We start from the raw sequence: 23,785 nt of genomic DNA on the forward strand, positions 1-23,785 counted from the left end.
GACAAGGTTAATGAAATTAATAATTTGCTAGTAATAGATGACATTTGTATTCTGACAATCTCTGAAACTCACTTAGATAATACCTTTGATGATACAGTGGTAGCAATACATGGTTAAAGGATCTACACAAAAGACAGAATAACAACAAAAAAATCCTGAAAAATGCATGTCAAAAATGTTATAAATTGATTTGCATTTTAATGAGGGAAATAAGTATATGACCCCCTCTCAATCAGAAAGATTTCTGGCTCCCAGGTGTCTTTTATACAGGTAACGAGCTGAGATTAGGAGCACAATCTTAAAGGGAGTGCTCCTAATCTCATTTTATTACCTGAATAAAAGACACCTGTCAACAGAAGCAATCAATCAATCAGATTCCAAACTCTCCACCATGGCCAAGACCAAAGAGCTCTCCAAGGATGTCAGGGACAAGCTTGTAGACCTACACAAGGCTGGAATGGGCTACAAGACCATCGCCAAGCAGCTTGGTGAGAAGGTGACAACAGTTGGTGCGATTATTCGCAAATGGAAGAAACACAAAAGAACTGTCAATCTCCCTCGGCCTGAGGCTCCATGCAAGATCTCACCTCGTGGAGTTGCAATGATCATGAGAACGTGAGGATTCAGTCCAGAACTACACGGGAGGATCTTGTCAATGATCTCAAGGCAGCTGGGACCATAGTCACCAAGAAAACAAATGGTAACACACTACGCCGTGAAGGACTGAAATCCTGCAGCGCCCGCAAGGTCCCCCTGCTCAAGAAAGCACATATACAGGGCCGTCTGAAGTTTGCCAATGAACATCTGAATGATTCAGAGGAGAACTGGGTGAAAGTGTTGTGGTCAGAGGAGACCAAAATCGTGCTCTTTGGCATCAACTCAACTCGCCGTGTTTGGAGGAGGAGGAATGCTGCCTATGATCCCAAGAACACCATCCCCACCGTCAAACATGGAGGTGGAAACATTATGCTTTGGGGGTGTTTTTCTGCTAAGGGGACAGGACATCTTCACCGCATCAAAGGGACGATGGACGGGGCCATGTACCGTCAAATCTTGGGTGAGAACCTCCTTCCCTCAGCCAGGGCAATGAAAATGGGTCGTGGATGGGTATTCCAGCATGACAATGACCCAAAACATACGGCCAAGGCAACAAAGGAGTGGCTCAAGAAGAAGCACAATAAGGTCCTGGAGTGGCCTAGCCAGTCTCCAGACCTTAATCCCATAGAAAATCTGCGGAGGGAGCTGAAGGTTCGAGTTTCCAAACGTCAGCCTCGAAACCTTAATGACTTGGAGAAGATCTGCAAAGAGGAGTGGAACAAAATCCCTCCTGAGATGTGTGCAAACCTGGTGGCCAACTACAAGAAACGTCTGACCTCTGTGATTGCCAACAAGGGTTTTGCCACCAAGTACTAAGTCATGTTTTGCAGAGGGGTCAAATACCTATTTCCCTCATTAAAATGCAAATCAATTTATAACATTTTTGACATGCGTTTTTCTGGATTTTTGTTGTTGTTATTCTGTCTCTCACTGTTCAAATAAACCTACCATTAAAAATATAGACTGATCATGTCTTTGTCAGTGGGCAAACGTACAAAATCAGCAGGGGATCAAATACTTTTTTACCTCACTGTAGGCACTCCCTTTCTCTGTTGTTATTACCCTTTGCCCCAAGTCAATATATCCTGTCCAACAATCATGCTATCCTAAACATCAGTAATCTCCTTTGACATAATGGAATGTAGACTTTCTGTCTCCTAACCACTTATCTAGTAACTCTAACCTGTTCCCCACGATACTATGACATTACATCATTACACCATAAAAACATAATATCAGTAATGCTGCGGAAATTAGCATGAAAGCATTATCCAAATCCATCAGATGTAGTGATCACAATATGGTAGCCATATCTAGGAAAACAGAAGTTCCAAAGGCTGGGCCTAATATAGTTTATAAGAGGTCATACAATACGTTTTGTAGTTATTCCTATGTTGTTGATGTAAATAATATTTGTTGGTCTGTGGTGTGTAATGAGAAGCAACCAGACGCTGCACTTATGAAATTGCTTATACCAGTTACTAATAAGCATGCACCCTTTAAGAAAATGACTGTAAAAACGGTTAAATCCCCGTGGATTAATGAGGAATTTAAAAATATTATGGTTGAGAGGGATGAGGCAAAATAAATGGCAAAGAAGTCTGGCTGCACAACCGATTGTCAAACGTACTGCAAATTGAGAAATCATGTGACTAAATTGAATAAAAAGAACAAGAAACTACACTATGAAACAAAGATAAATTACAGTGCCTTGCAAAAGTATTCATCCCCCTTGGCATTTTTCCTATTTTGTTGCATTACAACCTGTAATTTTTAATGGATTTTTATTTGGATTTCATGTAATGGACATACACAAAATAATCAAAATTGGTGAGGTGAAATGAAAAAAAATTACTTGTTTAAAAAAAAAATCAAAAAAATAGATAACGGAAAAGTAGTGTGTGTATATGTATTCACCCCCTTTGCTATGAAGCCCATAACATAAGATCTGGTGCAACCAATTACCTTCAGAAGTCACATAATTAGTTAAATAAAGTCCACCTGTGTGCAAACTATGTGTCACATGATCTCAGTATATATACACCTGTTCTGAAAGGCCCCAGAGTCTGCAACACCACTAAGCAAGGGGCATCACCAAGCAAGCGGCACCATGAAGACCAAGGAGCTCTCCAAACAGGTCAGGGACAAAGTTGTGGAGAAGTACAGATCAGGGTTGGGTTATAAAAAAATATCAGAAACTTTGAACATCCCACGGAGCACCATTAAATCCATTATTAAAAAATTGAAAGAATATGGCACCACAACAAACATGCCAAGAGAGGGCCGCCCCTAATGGGGGTCCATAATAAATACAAAATACAAATACTACAGCAATGTCCATCCAGAACAACGAGGAGACCGTATTTCCAGTTTAAGGGGGTTTAATGATAATCCACACACACACACACACATACATCCAAGACCACTCTGAGTCTGATTTGTGACTGACAATGATTGTGGTTCTGAAAATAAATAATAAATACACTTCGGCTGTAGCACTGATATGCATGACATGAAAGTACAAGCTAGCATACAACATTGTAATAAGGCCTTGCATAAATGAACTAGTAAAAAGGCTCCATAAGCTAGAGGTCTTGTACATAAACAAATGTATAGCAAATACAGCAATGTAGAAATGTCTACAGAATATAACCAGAATATAACCCAGATTATAAACTGGGTGGTTCGAGCCCTGAAGGCTGATTGGCTGACAGACGTGGTATATCAGACCATATGCCACGGGTATGACAAAACATTTATTTTTACTGCTCTAAGTACATTGGTAACCAATTTATAATAGCAATAAGGCACCTCCGGGGTTTGTGATATATGACGAATATACCACATCTAAGGGCTGTATCCAGGCGTTGCGTTGTGCTTAAGAACAGCCATTAGCCGTGATATATTGGCCATATACCACACCCCCTCGTGCATTATTGCTTAATTAAATATAGCATGAGCGATATACACAAATAATATAGCATAGCACCATGCATGAGAAATGCTAACAAATGGGTACTCGCTAGGATGCATTCTAAGTCCTAATACATTCTGAATACAAATGTTAATGCTAGAGCTAACGCTAGCGAGACCGCAAGCTATCTAACAACCTCAATACAAACGGTAGTTATAACAATAGGCAATCTTGAGCTCCGAAAACAACAAGACGTAAACATCTTAAGGCACTTTTAGATGCACGCACAATAAAATGTCAGACAGCAAAGGTATTGTGACCGTAGGAGAAAGAGTAGTAGGAGGGAAACCATGAAATGCTGTCAGGATGGTGAAAGTACGTTTCTGACTGAAAGCACGTTTCTGCCCTGCTTGTGCTACATTGAAAGTCCCGTGAATACTAACTACTGATAGGCTAACATAATACTGACTGGCGTGACCTTGACCGATAAGAACTAAAGAAGTTTGGGTCTTGTGAATAGGAGGCTGAACTGCCTATGTAGAAAGCACTAAATAGCTGACTGAAGCTGGCCGTTTTTACAATGGCTGTCTCAGTCACCAGATATCAACCTAATTGGACACTTATGGGAGATTCTGGAGTGGCGCCTGAAACAGCGTTTTCCACCACCATCAATAAAACACCAAATTATGGAATTTCTCGTGGAAGAATGGTGTTGCGTCCCTCCAATAGAGTTTCAGACACTTGTAGAATCTATGCCAAGGTGCATTGAAGCTGTTCTGGCTCATGGTGGCCCAACGTCCTATTAAGACACTTCATGTTGGTGTTCCTTTATTTTGGCAGTTACCTGTATGTGTATAGGCAATAGGCCTAGGCCACGTTCAGTCGACAGACGTGAAACGTTGCAGATAGAAACGTCATAAATAGAGCTGACGTGATTCCTGGCTACAGGTCATAAATGTTTGTTCTACATAACATCTATCTACCTGAGTGTTCCACAACATTGTATCCTGACCTGGTATGGGATGGCATACTGACATGATGTCTTCTATGGTTCCCCAGACCCCAGAGACTCTGCCTGGCCTTACCAAAGCAAAGCAGCCCTACAGGGAGGGCCACGAGTGGCTGAAGGGCCAGCAGATCGGCTTGGGGGCCTTCTCCTCCTGCTACCAGGCCCAGGACGTGGGCACTGGCACCCTGCTGGCAGTCAAACAGGTGAGAAGAGGAGACACACACAAGGCAATCAGAGATCCTATCCTAGGGCTGATTTTCCTATGCTGAATTCCAAACAACCCCTATTCACTCCTGTTGATATGATAGAAATTGATAAATTCATCCTAGCCGTTCAGAGGGCAAGGAGGAGCTATTACCATATTGTCTAAACCTATTACATTATTTCGGATCTGCAGGAGTGTCTAGGATTGGGGGCTAGGTCTTGTTTCTAAGTGGGGCCTATGGGTCCCTTTTGTCACCCAGGTTGTGGCTTGTGTCCCCTGGTGCAGAAACACTGGGGATTCCAATGTCGGAGTTGATTCAATTTTAACTAGTGACATCAAACTGAGATGTAGCCCTTAAAAAGAATGTCCAGCTCTCTCATCCCCTAATAACCATGAGTGTGTGTGTCCTCTCCATCTAGGTGACGTATGTGAGGAACACGTCGTCGGAGCAGGAGGAGGTGGTGGAGGCTCTGAGGGAGGAGATCCGGATGATGGCCCACCTCAACCACCCCAACATCATCCGCATGCTGGGGGCCACCTGCGAGAAGAGCAACTACAACCTGATGGTGGAGTGGATGGCAGGTAAGGGCCTTTGATGATGACACATCCAACGTTGAAAAAACGTTTCCTGCTTTCATCCTTTGTTCAGTTCAAATCAATCCAGTTTGATTTAGTTCATTTTAAAAAATATATATAATTTTTGTTTCCTGCATTTTAATCTTTGTGACATGATTATTCATTATATATTTTTTTACTTTTCAAAATTGATAGTATTAATTGAACTTTTGTTACTATTGAGTGAACTACCAAGTCATGGGATGAATATGTATCAGCAGCAATAACTTAATGTATCTAATTAAGAAATGCCAGAAGTTGAACTTCATAGTAGGAATTGTAACGTTTGACCCTATCCTACTATGAAGCATTGTCCTCCCTCCTATAACAATCACACTTGTTGCTCCCTTAGAAATAGAATGACTAGATTATAGTCATTCTATTTCTATGGTTGATCCTCTCTCTGTTGTGTACAGGTGGGAGTGTGTCCCATCTTTTGAACAAGTACGGGGCCTTCAAGGAGGCTGTGATCATCAACTACACGGAGCAGCTGCTCCGAGGCCTGGCCTACCTCCATGAGAACCAGATCATCCACAGAGACATCAAAGGTGAGTGCACACACACGCACATGCACACGCAAACACACACACACACACACACACACACACACACACACACACACACACACACACACACACACACACACACACACACACACAAATGACCTCCAGCACACAGGAAATCCCTGCTGCTATTGTGCTGCCTGTCTCAGGGCTGAAGGAGGGGGGATGGTGAGCCCCTATGTGCTAGACCGAGGACACACACACACTCATTCATGTGTTCCACCTTTTAGCTTTGGGGTGGAACTTTAGGGACTGTGGGGGCTTACTATAATAAGGGCTTGGGATTTTTACTGGTCAGGACAGGTCAGGAAGAACTCTAACTAGAGACTAACTATAACTAGTCCAAACACAAATGCACACACACTCACACTTTCTTATACTCACACACCTCACCTATCTCTCCTGTTATGGCATTCAATAACTATCCTTCCCCCACTCCACTCTATCTCTCTCCCCCAGGTGCCAACCTGCTGATTGACAGCACAGGTCAGAGGCTGCGGATAGCCGACTTCGGGGCTGCCGCCAGGCTGGCCTCTAAGGGCACTGGAGCAGGGGAGTTCCAAGGCCAACTCCTGGGAACCATCGCCTTCATGGCCCCCGAGGTACATATGGATGAGAGAGAGAGACTAAATCTGTGTCAGAATTAGCGTTCTCTTCCCAGGCCTTTATAGTGCACTACTTTTGACCAGAGCCATAGAGCATTTCAGACACACACACACTGTGTACAAGTGATGGCTGGCATGAAGCTTGCGGGCATAAAGCAAGTAAATTCTGCCACTTAAACCAATGCCCTAAGATCAAAACCCCTCAATCCTCTGTATCCTGTTTGTGGAGAGGCTCTGAAAGAGAAAGTAGAGACAGCGGCAGAAGCAGTAGCCTTCTGTGGGGGCTGTTTTATTTTGAAGAGGGCCCTGAGGATGCTGATAATGAACTGGGATACTGTGCTGTGGTAGGCCTGAGCAGCTGAACTCCCTCCTAATTAAACAAAGTTTTGGGAGCCACAGTGATAACAAGGCATTAAGGGTCCAGACTGGGGGCCCGCTCTCAATAGGGATTACAATTTTCTTTCATTTGGGAGTTACTGAGAAATCTAAATCCACTTTAGTTCAGCGGATACGTGACTCTGAATGGCCTGCATAATGGCGGCTGGGTTTCGCCGTTGAAGAAAAGCTTTGTCGGAAGCCATTGACATTTAAATATCCTACCCCAAACGTAAGAAAGCAATATTTCGCCTCAGAATTAATTGAAGCCATAGTCATGTGATAAAGAATGAAGAAAGAGGGCAACTAAATACAGACGCAACAAAACTTAATGGGAGGCTCCGTGATACATTTAACTCGTTGGCCGAGTCACATCCTTTGGTTTGACGTTATGTGTCCATCCACCCAAAATAAGTCTGTTGTGCAACTATGCCACTCCTCAACAACAAAACCTAGACAAGTGCTGTAAAAAAATGGCTTGCCATTTCAGTCCGTTCTGCTGCTATTTGCACATTAAAGACTATGAATGGATTAGAGTTAAGTGTGCTTGTGTAGTGGGTGCGTGCATTAAATACTTAAATTCAATAAACATCATGTATTTGTCCATATGTTGATACCTTCTGTGTATGGTTGACTCTGTAGGTGCTACGTGGGCAGCAGTACGGCCGGAGCTGTGACGTGTGGAGTGTGGGCTGTGCCATCATCGAGATGTCGTGTGCCAAGCCCCCCTGGAACGCTGAGAAACATTCCAACCATCTGGCCCTCATATTCAAGGTACCGTCAATACAAGTAGTGGGGTCCTGTATGGCTCAGTTGGTAGAGCAATGCGCTTGAAATGTCAGGGTTGTGAGTTTGATTCCTGGTGCCACTCAATGTGAAAAATTTATGCACGCATGACCATAAGTCTCTTTGAATAAAAGCGTCTGCTAAAGGGCATATATTATTATTAGTATTATTATTAGTATTATTATTATTAGTTAGGATTTTAAGGAAACCATGTCCATTCAGTTAGATATGTGATCAATATGTCTTCAGGACCAGAAATATCCTAGAAATGTTATTGTTGCTATTTAGCATTATCATGGACTATGCGACCCACAAAGATGGAGTTGGCACTCTCTGCTTGTAAGGCTTGAACTGAACAAATTCACAGGATATACTGCCACAACATTACTTTATATCGATTGATGTACACACATACAGCTGAAAAAGCACACATATAGCTGTAAAGAATCACGTATGGTTGTAAAAGACATACAGAAAGTATTCAGACCCCTTGACTTTTTCCACATTTTGTTAGGTTATAGCCTTATTCTAAAATTGATTAAATTGTTTATTTTCCCCCTCATCAATCTCCACACAATACCCCATAATGACAAAGCAAAAACAGCTTTTTATAAATTTTTGATAATTTATTACAAATAAAAAATATACGTTTACGTAAGTATTCAGACCCTTTAATCAGTACTTTGTTGAAGCACCTTTGGCAGTGATTACAGCCTCAAGTCTTCTTGGGTATGACGCTACAAGCTTGGCACGCCTGTATTTGGGGAGTTTCTCCCATTCTTCTCTAAAGATCCTCTCAAGCTCTGTCAGGTTGGATGGGGAGCATTCCTGCACAGCTATTTTCATGTCTCTCCAGAGATGTTCGATTGGGTTCAAGTCCAGGCTCTGGCTGGGCCACTCAAGGACATTCAGAAACTTGTCACAAAGCCACTCCTGCGTTGTCTTGGCTGTGTGCTTAGGGTCGTTGTCCTGTTGGAAGGTGAACCTTCGGCCCAGTCTGAGGTCCTGAGCGCTCTGGAGCAGGTTTTCATCAAGAATCTCTCTGTACTTTGCTCCATTCATCTTTGCTTCGATCCTGACTAGTCTCCCAGTCCCTGCCGCTGATAAACATCCCCACAGCATGATTCTGCCACCACCATGCTTCACCGTAGGGATGGTGCCAGGTTTCCTCAAACAATCCTGTCTCGGAGCTCTACGGACAATTCCTTCGACCTCATGGCTTGGTTTTTGCTCTGACATGGACTGTCAACTGTGGGACCTTATAAAGACAGGTGTGTGCCTTTCCAAATCATGTCCAATCAATTGAATTTACCACAGGTGGACTCCAATCAAGTTTTAGAAACATCTCAAGGATGATCAATGGAAACAAGATGCACCTGAGCTCAATTTCGAGTCTCATAGCAAAGGGTCTGAATACTTATGTAAATAATGTATTTCTGTTTTTTATATGTAATACATTTGCAAAAATTTCCTAAAACCTGTTTTCACTTTGTCATTATGGGGTATTGTGTGTAGATTGCTGAGGATCTTTTTTTTATTTAATCCATTTTAGAATAAGGCTGTAATGTAACAACATGTGGAAAAAGTAAAGGGCTCTGAATACTTTCTGAAAGCACTGTACGTATTCACACCCCTAAGTCAATACTTTGTAGAAGCACCTTTGTGTCACGATCGTCGTATGGAGTAGACCAATGCGCAGCGTTAGTTGCGAACATACTTCTTTATTGAATGAATGCACGAACAAAACAAGAAACGATACGTGACGTCCTCGGTACAACACAACCGACACGGCAACAAACCAAAACGGAAACACCCAACAGGAACAAGATCCCACAAACACAAAGGGAAAACAGACAGTTTAAATATGGCTCCCAATCAGAGACAACCAGCCACAGCTGACACTCGTTGCCTCTGATTGGGAGCCACTCTGGCCAACATAGAAACACAACAACCAGAACTCCCGACATAGAAATACAACACATAGAATGACCACACCCTGGCTCAACATATAGAGTCCCAGAGCCCGGGTGTGACAGTACCCCCCCCTAAAGGCGCGGACTGCGACCGCGCCTCAACTAGAACCAAACAGGGGAGGGCTGGGTGGGCATTCCTCCTCGGCGGCGGTTCTGGCTCCGGGCTTGCCCACCACCCTCCAATAATCCCCCCAATCCCCCCTGGTCCGATCTGGCCCCGCTGGCTGGAGCTGAACTGGACATAGTAGGAGCGGATAGCTTCAGCTCCGGTGTGGAGCAGCCGACCGGTACCTGATCAGGCACCGGTGACCCAGGCACGGGTTGTGCCGGACTGACGACGCGCACCCCTGGCTTGGTGCATGGAGCAAGAACGGACCGGACCGGGCTGACGATGCGCACCCCTGGCTTGGTGCGTGGTGCAGACACTGGCCGGACCGGGCTGACGATACGCACCCCTGGCTTGGTGCGTGGAGCAGGAATGGGCTTTACCAGGCTGACGACGCGCATCCCTGGCTTGGTGCGTGGAGCAGGAACGGACCGGACCGGGCTGACGATGCGCACCCCTGGCTTGGTGCGTGGAGCAGGAACGGGCCGAACTGGGCTGACGATACGTACACCTGGCTTGATGCGTGGAGCAGGAATGGGCCTTACCAGGCTGACGACGCGCACCCCTGGCTTGGTGCGTGGAGCAGGAACGTGCCGGACCGGGCTGACGATACGCACCCCTGGCTTGGTGCATGGAGCAGCAACGGGCCTTACCAGGCTGACGTCTCGCACCCCTGGCTTGGTGCGAGTGGCAGGAACAGGCCTTACCGGGCTGACGACTCGCACCCCTGGCTTGGTGCGAGTGGCAGGAACAGGCCGGGCCGGGCTGGCGACGCACACCGTAGGCTTGGTGCGAGGGGCAGGAACAGGCCGGGCCGGGCTGGCGACGCGCACCGTACACTTGGTGCGAGGGGCAGGAACAGGCCGGGCCGGGCTGGCGACGCGCACCGTAGGCTTGGTGCGAGGGGCAGGAACAGGCCGGGCCGGGCTGGCGACGCACACCGTAGGCTTGGTGCGAGGGGCAGGAACAGGCCGGGCCGGGCTGGCGACGCACACCGTAGGCTTGGTGCGAGGGGCAGGAACAGGCCGGGCCGGGCTGGCGACGCGCACCGTAGGCTTGGTGCGAGGGGCAGGAACAGGCCGGGCCGGGCTGGCGACGCACACCGTAGGCTTGGTGCGAGGGGCAGGAACAGGCCGGGCCGGGCTGGCGACGCGCACCGTACACTCGGTGCGAGGGGCAGGAACAGGCCGGGCCGGGCTGGCGACGCGCACCGTACACTTTTTGCGAGGGGCAGGAACAGGCCGGGCCGGGCTGGCGACGCGCACCGTACACTTGGTGCGAGGGGTAGGAACAGGCCGGACCGTACTGGGGACACACACCACTGGCTCTACACCGGGATCTGGAACGGGCCGGACCGGACTGGTAACACACCCCAGTACCTCTCGCCGTGCCTCTACACCTTCCTTCCCTTCCTTGACCAGTGACCCCCGTAACCTGGTGGCCTTCTGAATTCGCCCCTTGTCTGCCTCCGTCAGCCCCGTCATCCATGCCCTGTGCCCCCCCCCTAAAAATTTTTTGGGGTTGCCTCTCGTCCGTCCGACGACGACACTGATTACGCCGTTGCTCCTCTCTCCGTCGCGCCTCTACTGTCTCCCTCCATGGCCGGCGATCCATCCCGGCCAGGATTTCCTCCCAGGTCCAGGACCCCTGCCCGTCCAAGATCTGCTCCCACGTCCAGGCTGCCTGCTCCTGGACACGCTGCTTGGTCCTGGTATGGTGGGATCTTCTGTCACGATCGTCGTATGGAGTAGACCAATGCGCAGCGTTAGTTGCGAACATACTTCTTTATTGAATGAATGCACGAACAAAACAAGAAACGATACGTGACGTCCTCGGTACAACACAACCGACACGGCAACAAACCAAAACGGAAACACCCAACAGGAACAAGATCCCACAAACACAAAGGGAAAACAGACAGTTTAAATATGGCTCCCAATCAGAGACAACCAGCCACAGCTGACACTCGTTGCCTCTGATTGGGAGCCACTCTGGCCAACATAGAAACACAACAACCAGAACTCCCGACATAGAAATACAACACATAGAATGACCACACCCTGGCTCAACATATAGAGTCCCAGAGCCCGGGTGTGACACTTTGGCAGCGATTACTGCTGTGAATATTTCTGGAATAGTCTCTAACAGCTTTCCACACCTGGATTGTGCAACATTTGCCCATTATTATTTAAAAAAATTGTCAAGCTCTGTCAAATTGGTTGTTTATCATTGCTAAATTGGTTGTTTATCATTGCTAGACAACAACTCGGCCACTCAGGAACATTCACTGTCTTCTTGGTAAGCAACTCCAGTGTAGATTTGGCCTTGTGTTTTAGGTTATTCTCCTGCTGAAAGGTGAATGTATCTCCCAGTTTCTGGTGGAAAGCAGACTGAACCAGGTTTTCCTCTAGGATTTTGCCTCCATTCCTTAATTTTTTTTATCCCCAGTCCTTAACAATTACATGCATACCCATAACATCATGCTGCCGCCACTATGCTTGAAAATATGGAGCGTGGTACTCAGTAACGTGTTGTATTGGATTTGCCCCAAATGTAACACTTTGTATTCAGGACAAAAATGTAATTGCTTTGGCACATTTTTTGTAGTATTACTTTAGTGCCTTGTTGCAAACAGGATGCATGTTTTGGAATATTTGTATTCTGTACAGGCTTCCTTCCATTTCACTCTATCGATTAGGTTAGTATTGTGGAGTTACTGCAATGTTGTTGATCCATCCTCAGTTTTCTTCTATCACAGCCATTCAACTCTGTAACTGTTTTAACATCACCTTTGGCCTCATGGTGAAATCCCAGAGCGGTTTTATTCCTCTCCAGCAACTGAGTTGGGAAGGACGCCTGTATCTTTGTAGTGACTGGGTGTATTGATACACCATCCAAAGTGTAATTAACTTCAGCATGCTCAAAGGGATATTGAATGTCTGCTTTTTTTTTTTTTACCGATCTACCAATAGGTGCCCTTATTTGCGAGGCATTGGAAAACCTCCCTGGTTTTTGTGGTTGAATCTGTTTTAAAATGTACTGCTCGACTGAGAGACCTTACAGATAATTGTATGTGTGGGGTACAGAAATGAGGTAGTCATTCAAAAATCATGTTAAACACTATTATTGCACACAGAGTCCATGCAACTTATTATGTGAATTGTTAAGCACATTTTTACTCCTGAACTTATTTAGGCTTGCCATAACAAAGGGGTTGAATACTTATTAACCCAAGACATTTCAGCTTTTCATTTGTAATGAATTTGTAAAAATTTCGAAAAACATAATTCCACTTTGACATAATGGGGTATTGTGTGTAGGCCAGTGAAAAAAAACTCAATTTAATCCATTTGAAATTCAGGCTGTAACACTACAACATGTGGAAAAGTTAAGGGGTGTGAATCATTTCTGAAGGCGCTGTAGCTGAAAAGACACATACAGTGGGGTCCGAAATTATTGACACCCTAGATAAAGATGAGGAAAAGTGACTGTATAAAATCAATAATTCAAATACTGAGCTATGTTGTATGCTACATTTTTTAAATAAATTATATTATTTCATACTAATACAATTGCTAAGAGAAAGAGATTGTTTTAACAAGTAATATTAGTTTTTTCTCAAAAAGCTATGGGTCAAGATTATTGACACCCCTGTTTTCAATACCTTCAATACCTCACCTGGCGAGGATAACGGCACTGAGCCTTTTTCATATAATTTATGAGATTTGAGAACACATTGTGAGTGATTTTAGAACATTCCTCTATGCAGAATCTTTCCAGATCCTTGATATCCTTCGTCTGCGCTTATGGACTGCCCTCTTCAATTCAAACCACAGGTTTTCAATAACCTGGTTTCCATCCAACCATTTTATGCGAGTAAAGTACATTTTGGATTTTAAAAAATCATGACAAGCTTGATGGAATCAGCAAATTTTTCGGTAAACTTTCCACATATTGACAACAACAAAAAATGCTGGACAAGGTGGGAACTTTTTTATGCGAGAAATGGCGGTAGAAACACTTTAATGCTCAAATACTGATATAACAACCATCATATCGAAGTAAATTCGAGTCATGCAATAATATTGTCTGGTCCTCCCACCATGACTTTGGAAAGCATGCAGTTTATTAGGCTGCAGATTAAATAAGTTATGATGAACTTCACAGGGTAATGAGCTTCACGCTCCTTTCCAATAAATATCAAGGGTCTTATTCTGGTGACATGATGATCGATTCTTGGCTGCCGTATGACAAATAAAAATAATCTTGCTCTTTTGTCCATAATAATCTAATCTTGTAGGTAGCCTACCCGCACTGTATCTGCGAGCTGTTGGCTAGAGCGCACGTGCCAAGACCAGAGTGGGCACATTCGCTATATAACAGTACAGTTGAAAATGCAATGAAAACCTATTTAACTTGTATTTTTTATGGGAATTTTACAGCAAGTGCGTGATGCACAGCGCACAGCCTTTTATCCGCAACAAGTCAATTTGATGGAAACATCTCTGGTGGGAAAATGTGCATATTATTTTTATGCATTTTTTTAAATATTCACATGAAAATCTGTTGCCAATTGGATGGAAACCTAGCTAATGGTGTTCAAGTCCGGAGACAGATGGCCATTACAAAATGTAGATTTTGTGGTCAATTAACCATTTCTTTGTGTATCTTTCTTTCGACACAAAACCCACCACTGGTGTGCGTGGCCAAAGAACTCTATTTTCATGCCATCCCAAAAAAGTTGATGCCTGGAGTTTTCTAAATGGCTTTGGCACTTAGACTGGGACCGGTACTATGATCAGATGACATGAAAATAGAGCACTTTGGCCTCTGGTCTGATGAAACAAAAATAAAACTGTTTGGCCATAATGACCATCGTTATGTTTGGAGGAAAAAGGGGGCTGCTTTCAAGCCGAAGAACACCATCCCAACCGTGAAGGACGGGGGTGGCAGCATCATGCTGTGGGGGTGCTTTGCTGCAGGAGGGACTGGTGCACTTCACAAAATAGATGGCATCATGAGGAAGGAAAATTATGTGGATATATTGAAGCAACATCTCAAGACATCAGTCAGGAAGGTAAAGCTTGGTCGCAAATGGGTCTTCCAAATGGACAATGAACCCAAGCATACTTCCAAAGTTGTGGCAAAATGGCTTAAGGACAACAAAGTCAAGGTATTGGAGTGGCCATCACAAAGCCCTGACCTCAATCCTATAGAAAATGTGTGGGCAGAACTGAAAAAGCGTGTGCGAGTAAGGAGGCCTACAAACCTGACTCAGTTACACCAGCTCTGTCAGGAGGAATGGTCCAAAATTCACCCAACGTATTGTGGGAAGCTTGTGGAAGGCTACCCGGAATGTTTGACCCAAGTTAAACAATTTAAAGGCAATGCTAACAAATACTAATTGAGGGTATGTAAACTTCTGATCCACTAAAAAAAATCATTCTCTCTACTATTTTTCTGACATTTCACATTCTTAAAATAAAGTGGTGATACTAACTGACCTAAGACAGGGAATTTTTACTAGGAATAAATGTCAGGAATTGTGAAAAACTGAGTTTAAATGTATTTGGCTAAGGTGTATGCAAACTTCCGACTTCAACTGTATGGAATAAGGTACTCTGGTCAGATGAGACAAAAATTGAGCTTTTTGGCCATCAAGGAAAACGCTATGTCTTGCGCAAACCCAACACCTCTCATCACCCGAGAACACCATCCCCACAGTGAAGCATGGTGGTGGCAGCATCATGCTGTGGGGATGTTTTTCATCGGCAGGGACTGGGAAACTGGTCAGAATTGAAAGAATGATGGATGGCGCTAAATACAGGGAAATTCTTGAGGGAAACCTGTTTCAGTCTTCCAGAGATTTGAGTGGGACGGAGGTTCACCTTCCAGCAGGACAATGACCCTAAGCATACTGCTAAAGCAACACTCGAGTGATTTAAGGGGAAACATTTAAATGTCTTGGAATGGCCTAGTCAAAGGCCAGACCTCAATCCAATTGAGAATATGTGGTATGACTTAAAGATTGCTGTACACCAGCGGAACCCATCCAACTTGAAGGAGCTGGAGCAGTTCTGCATTGAAGAATGGGCATAAATCCCAGTGGCTAGATGTGCCAAGCTTATAGAGACATACCCCAAGAGACTTGCAGCTGTAATTGCTGCAAAAGGTGGCTCTACAAAGTATTGACTTTGGGGGAGTGAATAGTTATGCACACTCAAGTTTTCTGTTTTTTTGTCTTATTTCTTGTTTGTTTCACAATAAAAAATATTTTGCATCTTCAAAGTGGTAAGCATGTTGTGTAAATCAAATGATACAACCCCCCCAAAAATCCATTTTAATTCCAGGTTGTAAGGCAACAAAATAGGAAAATTGCCAAGTGGGGTGAATACTTTCGCAAGTCACTGTATATAGCTGAAAAAGCACCCTATTGGCCTTCCTCTTTCATTCAAAGACCTTGTGGTTGAAAGGTTGTTTCTATAGTATCATAACTTCACCCTCACCTCCTCTCTCCCTCTCCCCCAGATTGCGAGTGCCACCTGTGCACCCTCCATCCCTCCCCAGCTGACCCCGGGCCTGAGGGACGTCACCCTGCGCTGCTTGGAGCTGCAGCCCATGGACCGCCCCCCGTCAAGGGAACTCCTCAAGCACCCCGTCTTCCGTCTCAACTGGTAGCCCCCAACATCCTCCCCCATTCCCCTACCCTCCCAATCCCAAAGCGTCCGCATGGAAATACTACTGAAGGCCCAGCCAGCCTACCTTCTCTTCTCTCCTCATCTAAACGCTGCCAATCAGACCACCCTCCCTAACCGGTCCCCTTACTGCCTTCCTTGCACCCCAGACCCTCCCCAGTCATGAGTGGAGGGCCTGGGATGGACAGTAGTATCTGGACTCTCCTCTCTCCCTCCCTTCTACTATGGCCTCAAACTGCTGTACCATAGCACAAAAGCCAGTCGCAAAAGTTCAACTACGAAAAGGGTGCATTCTTAGTCGGAGGACCATGTTGGTATACTGTAGTCTGTATTGCTCTTCAAGGCTTTCTTCTGGTAATGAAATGGTTCCTTAAGCACTTTGGTAGCCATTTTGCAGCGCCTCAAAGGTTTCGAGAAGTTATTCCCATTTTAACCCGTGAGTCAAAAATAAGTCCTTAGAACCACAAACGGAAGACGATGGAGTAAAGATGGCTTTTATCACTTATGTTGTATCGTCTGGTCATAAGTCTCAGACTCAGTTTTTGTTTTTAGAGTATCCTATGTGTAGAAGAAAGGCGTAATGGAGCGGTTTAATCGGTTGATTTTGTGCATAACTGCGTTACTACAAAGATGCCTTTAAAATGTGCATTTTACTGTTGGGCCATGAAGCTTAGTCGAATAATCATGAAGATCACTTAAGTGTTTCAGGGATTGGTGACATATCTAACAGAAACTTTGCTAGTTTGGCTAGCTTAACACTGAATGTGAATTCTTATGATGCTGGTATTTGTCTCAAATGTTTTTTGGTTTTTAAGATTTTGTTTTTAAGACATGAAAAGACATGTATGAAGTTATATATATATATAACAGTGCATTCGGAAAGTATTCAGACCCCTTGACTTTTTCCACATTTTGTTACGTTACAGCCTTATTCTAAAATTGATTAAATAAACATTTTCCTCATCAATCTACACACAATACCCCATAATGACCAAGTGAAAATAGGTTTTTAGACATTTTTGCAAATGTATTACAAATAAAAAACGGAAATACCTTATTTACATAAGTATTGCTATGAGACTCGAAATTCAGATCAGGCGCATCCTGTTTCCATTGATCATCTTTGAGACGTTTCTACAACTTGATTGGAGTCCACCTGTGGTAAATTCAATTGATTGGACATGACTTGGAAAGGCACACACTTGTCTATTTAAGGTCCCACAGTTGACATTGCATGTCACAGCAAAAAAAAGAGAGAAAGACGAACGGAGCAAAGTAGAGAGATCCTTGATGAAAACCTGCTCCAGCGCGCTCAGGACTTCAGACTGGGGCGAAGGTTCACCTTCCAGCAGGACAACGACCCTAAGCACACAGCCAAGACAACACAGGAGTGGCTTCGGTACAAGTCTCTGAATGTCCTTGAGTGGCCCAGCCAGAGCTGGGACTTGAACCCAATTGAACATCTCTGGAGAGACCTGAAAATAGCTGTGCAGTGACACTCCCCATCCAACCTAATGAGAGGATCTGAAGAGAAAAATGGGAGATACTCCCCAAATACCCAAGAAGACTCAAGGCTGTAATCGCTGCCAAACATGCTTCAACAAAGTACTGAGTAAAGGGTCTGAATACTTACATAAATGTGATATTTCCGTTTTTGTTGTTGTAATAAATGTGCAAAAATATCTAAAAACCAGTTTTTGCTTTATCATTATGGGGTATTGTGTGTAGATTGATGAGGGGGAAAAAAACAATTTAATGAATTTTAGAATAAGGCTGTAACGTAACAGAATGTGGAAAAGGTGAAGGGGTCTGAATACTTTACCGAAAGCATTGTGTATATATATACACATACATTCAGTGTACACAACATTAAGAACACCTGCTCTTTCAATGACAAATTGACCAGGTGAATCCAGGTGAAAGCTATGATCTATTATTGATGTCACTTGTTAAATCCACTTCAATCAGTGTAGATGAAGGGCAGGAGACAGGTTAAAGAAGGTGACCCTAATGTTTGGTATACTCACTATATATATATATATATATATATATATATATATATATATATATATATATATATATATAAAAACAGATATGTTTCTTAGCTTTTTGGATGTTATTCTCTTTTCAAAGCTATCCTTAGAAATTGAGTCATCTGTTGAGTATGGAGGTAAGGTTTCCCAACAGCATTTTGATGTTGGGCAATGGCGTTAAAAGAAAACACCCCGTCGGCCTCTTAACTTTTGCTGTTACGATTTAGCCGTGTGCATCACGCATATTTTTGTCTTTTTTAATAATTTCATGAACCTTCAAAACCTCTATTATATTATTTTGGTTCTGTTCCTTTGTAGAATGTCACACTCCAATTCATCTATTTCTGATCTGGGAACAATTTTTTAAAAATATGTTATAAAATCTGTGTGCATCTGAGGTTTTTCTAAGACTTGTACTTTCCATTGGGAATTTTCTATATGATGAATATAAATGCTGTACAATGTAGTTTTTTTTGGTGGATGGATATTTCTGAACTGAAGCTAGACTTTTCAGCTTATAAACTTTTTTTTCTCTTTTTTTTATTAGAATTCTCAAGCATGTTCCTAAATTGTGTTACTTGTATAAACTATAAATTTTCAAGTGTTCTTGTTCTGGTTGTAATCAGTTAAAATAGTAAAATTATGATAATTAAGATGAAGAATGTTTCTAAATTCAACCTTTTTTAGAACTGGGAATATGCATTTAATTGCAATTTTTATATTAGAATCTCTAGCTTGAACGGCTGAAGAGTTTGAATCCCTTAATGGCAAGGGTTTGAGACAATTTCAAAAATACTTTTTTTTGCAGAAAATTTTATCTATTTAATACTAATCATATTTCTTTATGTGGAGTACAAGCTGATCAAGCTTGAAGACTTAAATGTAAATAAATGTGAAGTTTGGTAGCTAAAATTATTGTACTTGACTGTATTTTTATATCACACTATTTTCCATAAATATTAGTTTTTGTTCCAGCTTCTGGTTATTTTTCTTATCTTACTTTTCAATGTCTTTTTAAAAGCTTTAAAGTTATGCAGTCTTGTCTTTTATATATACTGGAAGAAAAATCAGTTTCTGTCAAATTCATAAAAGCTAATCAGTATTACTTCAATTTGTCATGTCTATAATTCTTATCAATCTCTCAATGCCTTCTGAATCCTCCTCTTATCCACCTGTGTCTCAGCCAGCTTGCTGGTCTTTATGCATTGTATTTTCTTATTTTATGCTGATGTGATGTAATCTTATGTCCTTTTTTGGATCTGAGCTGGACTTAAATTTTTGTGTGAAATTGTATGCTGTTTCCTGTGCCACCTGGTGGTACTTTTTTATTTGTAAAGAACGTCTATTGCTGTTTTATTCCAGTCTCCACTACCTCAGACTCTCTCTTCTACCAAAGTTCACTTTCTCAATATATATAAATGTACAGTATATTATTTTTTGTTGACTATTTTGTTTTTTGGTTTCTCTTCTTCAAAAATGTCCAGGGCTTAAGGGCTAACTTATATTAGCACATTTTCGTGCAAATAAACTCATGAAATCTCTGGGTTATGAAAAACTAAAATTAAGCTGTATCCTGTAAGTTAAAATATATAAAGATATTTTAATTATTAAAATCTTTACCCCATTCGAAGCATTTTATAGCATAAATTTGAACTTATTTTGGTGTTTGTCTTTATAGTAAATAAACAAAAAATTGGGGAAAAAGTTAATTGTTCCTCCTGTCGTTTTGCCAATGTACAATATGTTACATTTATCAATACAGACAAGTATTATTCACTTGAATATGAATTACTGAAGCAGAGCCCGGAGTCTGGGGGTGGGGATCCCTGCATACACATTTATTCTCCCTCAATTCTGTTTCCCTGCTTCTGCTCCTATCCTGTCATAAAAATAATACAAAAGGCTTTAGGAATGTGGTTCTCTTTAAACAAAACAAACATATACTTCAGACAGAGTCATTTTCAGCCAAACCTGGTCAACTGAGTTTCCGAGATGAGGGGGGAAAAAGATGCACAAACAGTAATTACAGTGCATTTGGAAAGTATTCAGACCCTTCACTTTTTCCACATTTTGTTACATTCCAGACTTATTCTAAAGTGGATTAAATTATTTATTTTTCCTCATCAATCTACACACAATACCCCATAATGAAAAAGTGAAAACAGGTTTTTTTTGTGGTTTTTTTTGGCTTCCGGACAAGTCTCTGAAAATCCTTGAGTGGCCCAGCCAGAGCCTGGACTTGAACCCGATCGAACATCTCTGGAGAGACCTGAAAATAGCTGTACTGTGACGCTCCCCATCCAACCTGACAGAGCTTGAGAGGATCTGCAGAGAAGAATGGGAATGTGCCAAGCTTGTAGCGTCATACCCAAGAAGACTTGAGGCTGTAATCGCTGCCAAAGGTGCTTCAACAAAGTACTGAGTAAATGGTCTGAATACTTATGAATGTAAATGTGATATTTCCGTGTTTTATTTGTAATAAATGTGCAAACATATCTAAAAACCTGTTTTTGCTTTGTCATTATAGGGTAGTGTGTGTAGATTGATGAGGGGAAAAAAACGATTTAATCAATTTTAGAATAAGGATGTAATGTAACAAAATGTGGAAAAAGTGAAGGGGTCTGAATACTTTCCGAATGCACTATATAATACACACAAGCAATCTAAGTTGGGTCAGTGTGAACATAATGACAAAGCAAAAAAAATTTTTTTAGGAATGTTTGCTAATTTATTAAACAGAAAAAACTGAAATATTACATTTGCATAAGTATTCAGACCCTCTACTCAGTACTTTGTTGAAGCACCTTTGGCAGCGATTACAGCCTTGATTCTTCTTGAGTATGACGCTACAAGCTTGGCACACCTGAATTTGGGAATTTTCAATGGAAACCGGATGCACCTGAGCTCAATTTCGAGTCTCATAGCAAAGGGTCTGAATACTTATGTAAGTAAGGTATTTCTGTTTTTTATTTGTAACAAATTTGCAAAAATTGTAAAAATCTGTTTTCGCTTTGTCATTATGGAGAATTGTGTGTAGATTATTGAGGATATTTTCAAATGTAATCCATTTTAGAATAAGGCTGTAACGTAACAAAATGTGGATAAAGTCAAGGGGTCTGAATACTTTCCGAATGCACTGTATGTATTAACTGTGTGTGTCGCTCTCTCTCTCCCCCCCAGAGAGAGCATCCTGAAGACAGCCAAGGCGCTGATGGAGGACATCAAGCTGCTGGTGTCGAACACCTCAAACTTCGATATGTCTGTCCATAACCCTTTTTTCCAATCTTCCTCTGTCCATTGTCTGTGTTCTTTTGCCCAATCTTTTGTTTTTATTGGCCAGTCTGAGATATGGCTTTTTCTTTGCAACTCTGCCTAGAAGGTCAGCATCCCGTTGAGACTGGTGTTTTGCGGGTACTATTTAATGAAGCTGCCAGTTGAGGACCTGTGAGGTGTCTGTTTCTCAAACTCAACACTCTAATTTATTTGTCCTCTTGCTCAGTTGTGCACCCGGGCCTCCCATTCCTCTTTCTATTCTGGTTAGAGACAGTTTGCGCTGTTCTGTGAAGGGAGTAGTACACAGCGTTGTACGAGATCTTCAGTTTCTTGGCAATTTCTTGCATCGAATAGTCTTCATTTCTCAGAACAAGAATAGACTGATGAGTTTCAGAAGAAAGTGATTTGTTTCTGGCCATTTTGAGCCTGTAATCGATCCCACAATTGCTGATGCTCCAGATACTCAACTAGTCTCAAGAAAGCTAGTTGTATTGCTTATTTAATCAGCACAACAGTTTTCAGCTGTGCTAACATAATTGCAAAATGGTTTTCTAATGATCAGTTAGCCTTTTAAAATGATAAACTTGGTTTAGCAAACGTGCCATTGGAACACAGGACTGATGGTTGCTGATAATGGGCCTCTGTACGCCTATGTAGATATTCCATAAAAAATCATCAGTTTCCAGCTACCATATCCATTTACAACATTAACAATGTCTACACTGTATTTCTGATCAATTTGATGTTATTTTAATGGACACAAAAATTGCTTTTCTTTCGAAAACAAGGACATTTCTAAGTGACCCCAAACTTTTGAACGGTAGTTTATGTTCTTGGGCTACCGGCCTTTGTCAAAGCATTGAAGTGAAACACATAGACCACACTTGACATGACTATAGTACAAATATCACATTAGTACACAATCACGTTTTCTTTCCTCTCTTCACTCTTATGGAAGAGGTCATTTTTTCTTCCCAAGGGCCCGATCTCTGTATGGATTTGGTACTCTACTCCCTTGTCATATGAACTGACTCAAACTGTCTTCTGTCTGTCTGTGCTCTTTGGTGAGCCCATATGTTCTAGTTTGTACACTACACTACTACAGACTCCAAATATGTGGTTGTGTTGTGGTTGTGATTGGGTGTGCTTGGTCCGACCGTGACGCGATGAGGTCCATTAATTCTGTTCCCCAACTTCGGTCCTGGAGAGCTACTGAATGTTCAGGCATTTATTCGGCCAGTATCCACAAAGTGTCTCAGAGTAGGAGTGCTGATCTAGGATCTGTCCACATAATCGTATGCATTATGATACAAAAGGCAAAACTGGTCCTAGATCAGCACTCCTACTCTGAGAGACTTTGTGGATATGGGCCCAGATTCAAATAATCAACTAATCATGGTCTTCAGTGTTACTGCAGGGCTGTATCGAAAGCTTGCACGCACAGTAGCTCTTCATGACCGGCGTTAGAGAGCCCTGCTTTAGTGCTTTTGCTGTATGTAGCGGCAGGGGGTGCCAATGTATCAGCCTGCAGTGTGTGTCTTGAGTTGATGATAATGCTCTCTATGCCCCACCCTTCAAAAGCTACATTAACCACCAAATGCCTCACACCTGCAATAAACAAATTGAGTTTGAGTTTTGAACTGTGGTGGACTTCATACTTCAGATTAAGTAATTAAGGGTTCTCTATTGAATTCCTTATCATGGTTTCTATGCCTAAGCATAAAAAGATAAGAGAAACCACCATTGTGTATTAAGTTGCCAAAAGTGCCACATCAGCATATGAGCTTCCTGTTTAAAAAGTCAGCTAGCCCTGCATTATAAAATAAAAAACCACCCTCTAGGCATTTGTGCAGTCTGTTCATTCTGATGGTTTTGAAGGGTGTGCTCTCATCTCTCTAACTTACAGCATTTTAAACGTTTACGTTTATTTGCTGTCGGCCTCTGACTAACCAGCCACCCTCGCTTTGTACAGCTTCGATTGGATTGGGTTTGATTGGCTCATACTGAGTTGTGTAGTCATTTGGTGAGAGGGAACA

General features: G+C 42.6%; 1 protein-coding gene across 2 annotated transcripts in view; it reads left to right on the forward strand.

Moving 5' to 3' along the window:
* The window catches only part of LOC121541398 (mitogen-activated protein kinase kinase kinase 1-like), a 124,694-nt gene extending 107,331 nt beyond the window's left edge, over positions 1-17,363 (forward strand). For both annotated transcript variants that reach the window (XM_041850385.2, XM_045208055.1), the window contains exons 15-20: positions 4,571-4,723; positions 5,145-5,307; positions 5,757-5,888; positions 6,363-6,505; positions 7,526-7,657; positions 16,277-17,363. In XM_041850385.2, the coding sequence (XP_041706319.2) occupies positions 4,571-4,723; positions 5,145-5,307; positions 5,757-5,888; positions 6,363-6,505; positions 7,526-7,657; positions 16,277-16,426 (873 nt within the window). In that variant the 3' untranslated portion in view covers positions 16,427-17,363. The remainder of the gene's footprint in view (positions 1-4,570; positions 4,724-5,144; positions 5,308-5,756; positions 5,889-6,362; positions 6,506-7,525; positions 7,658-16,276) is intronic.
* Positions 17,364-23,785: the final 6,422 nt, after the last annotated feature.

The sequence above is a fragment of the Coregonus clupeaformis genome, chromosome 27 (assembly GCF_020615455.1).
Source record: "Coregonus clupeaformis isolate EN_2021a chromosome 27, ASM2061545v1, whole genome shotgun sequence".
Taxonomy (NCBI): domain Eukaryota; kingdom Metazoa; phylum Chordata; class Actinopteri; order Salmoniformes; family Salmonidae; genus Coregonus; species Coregonus clupeaformis.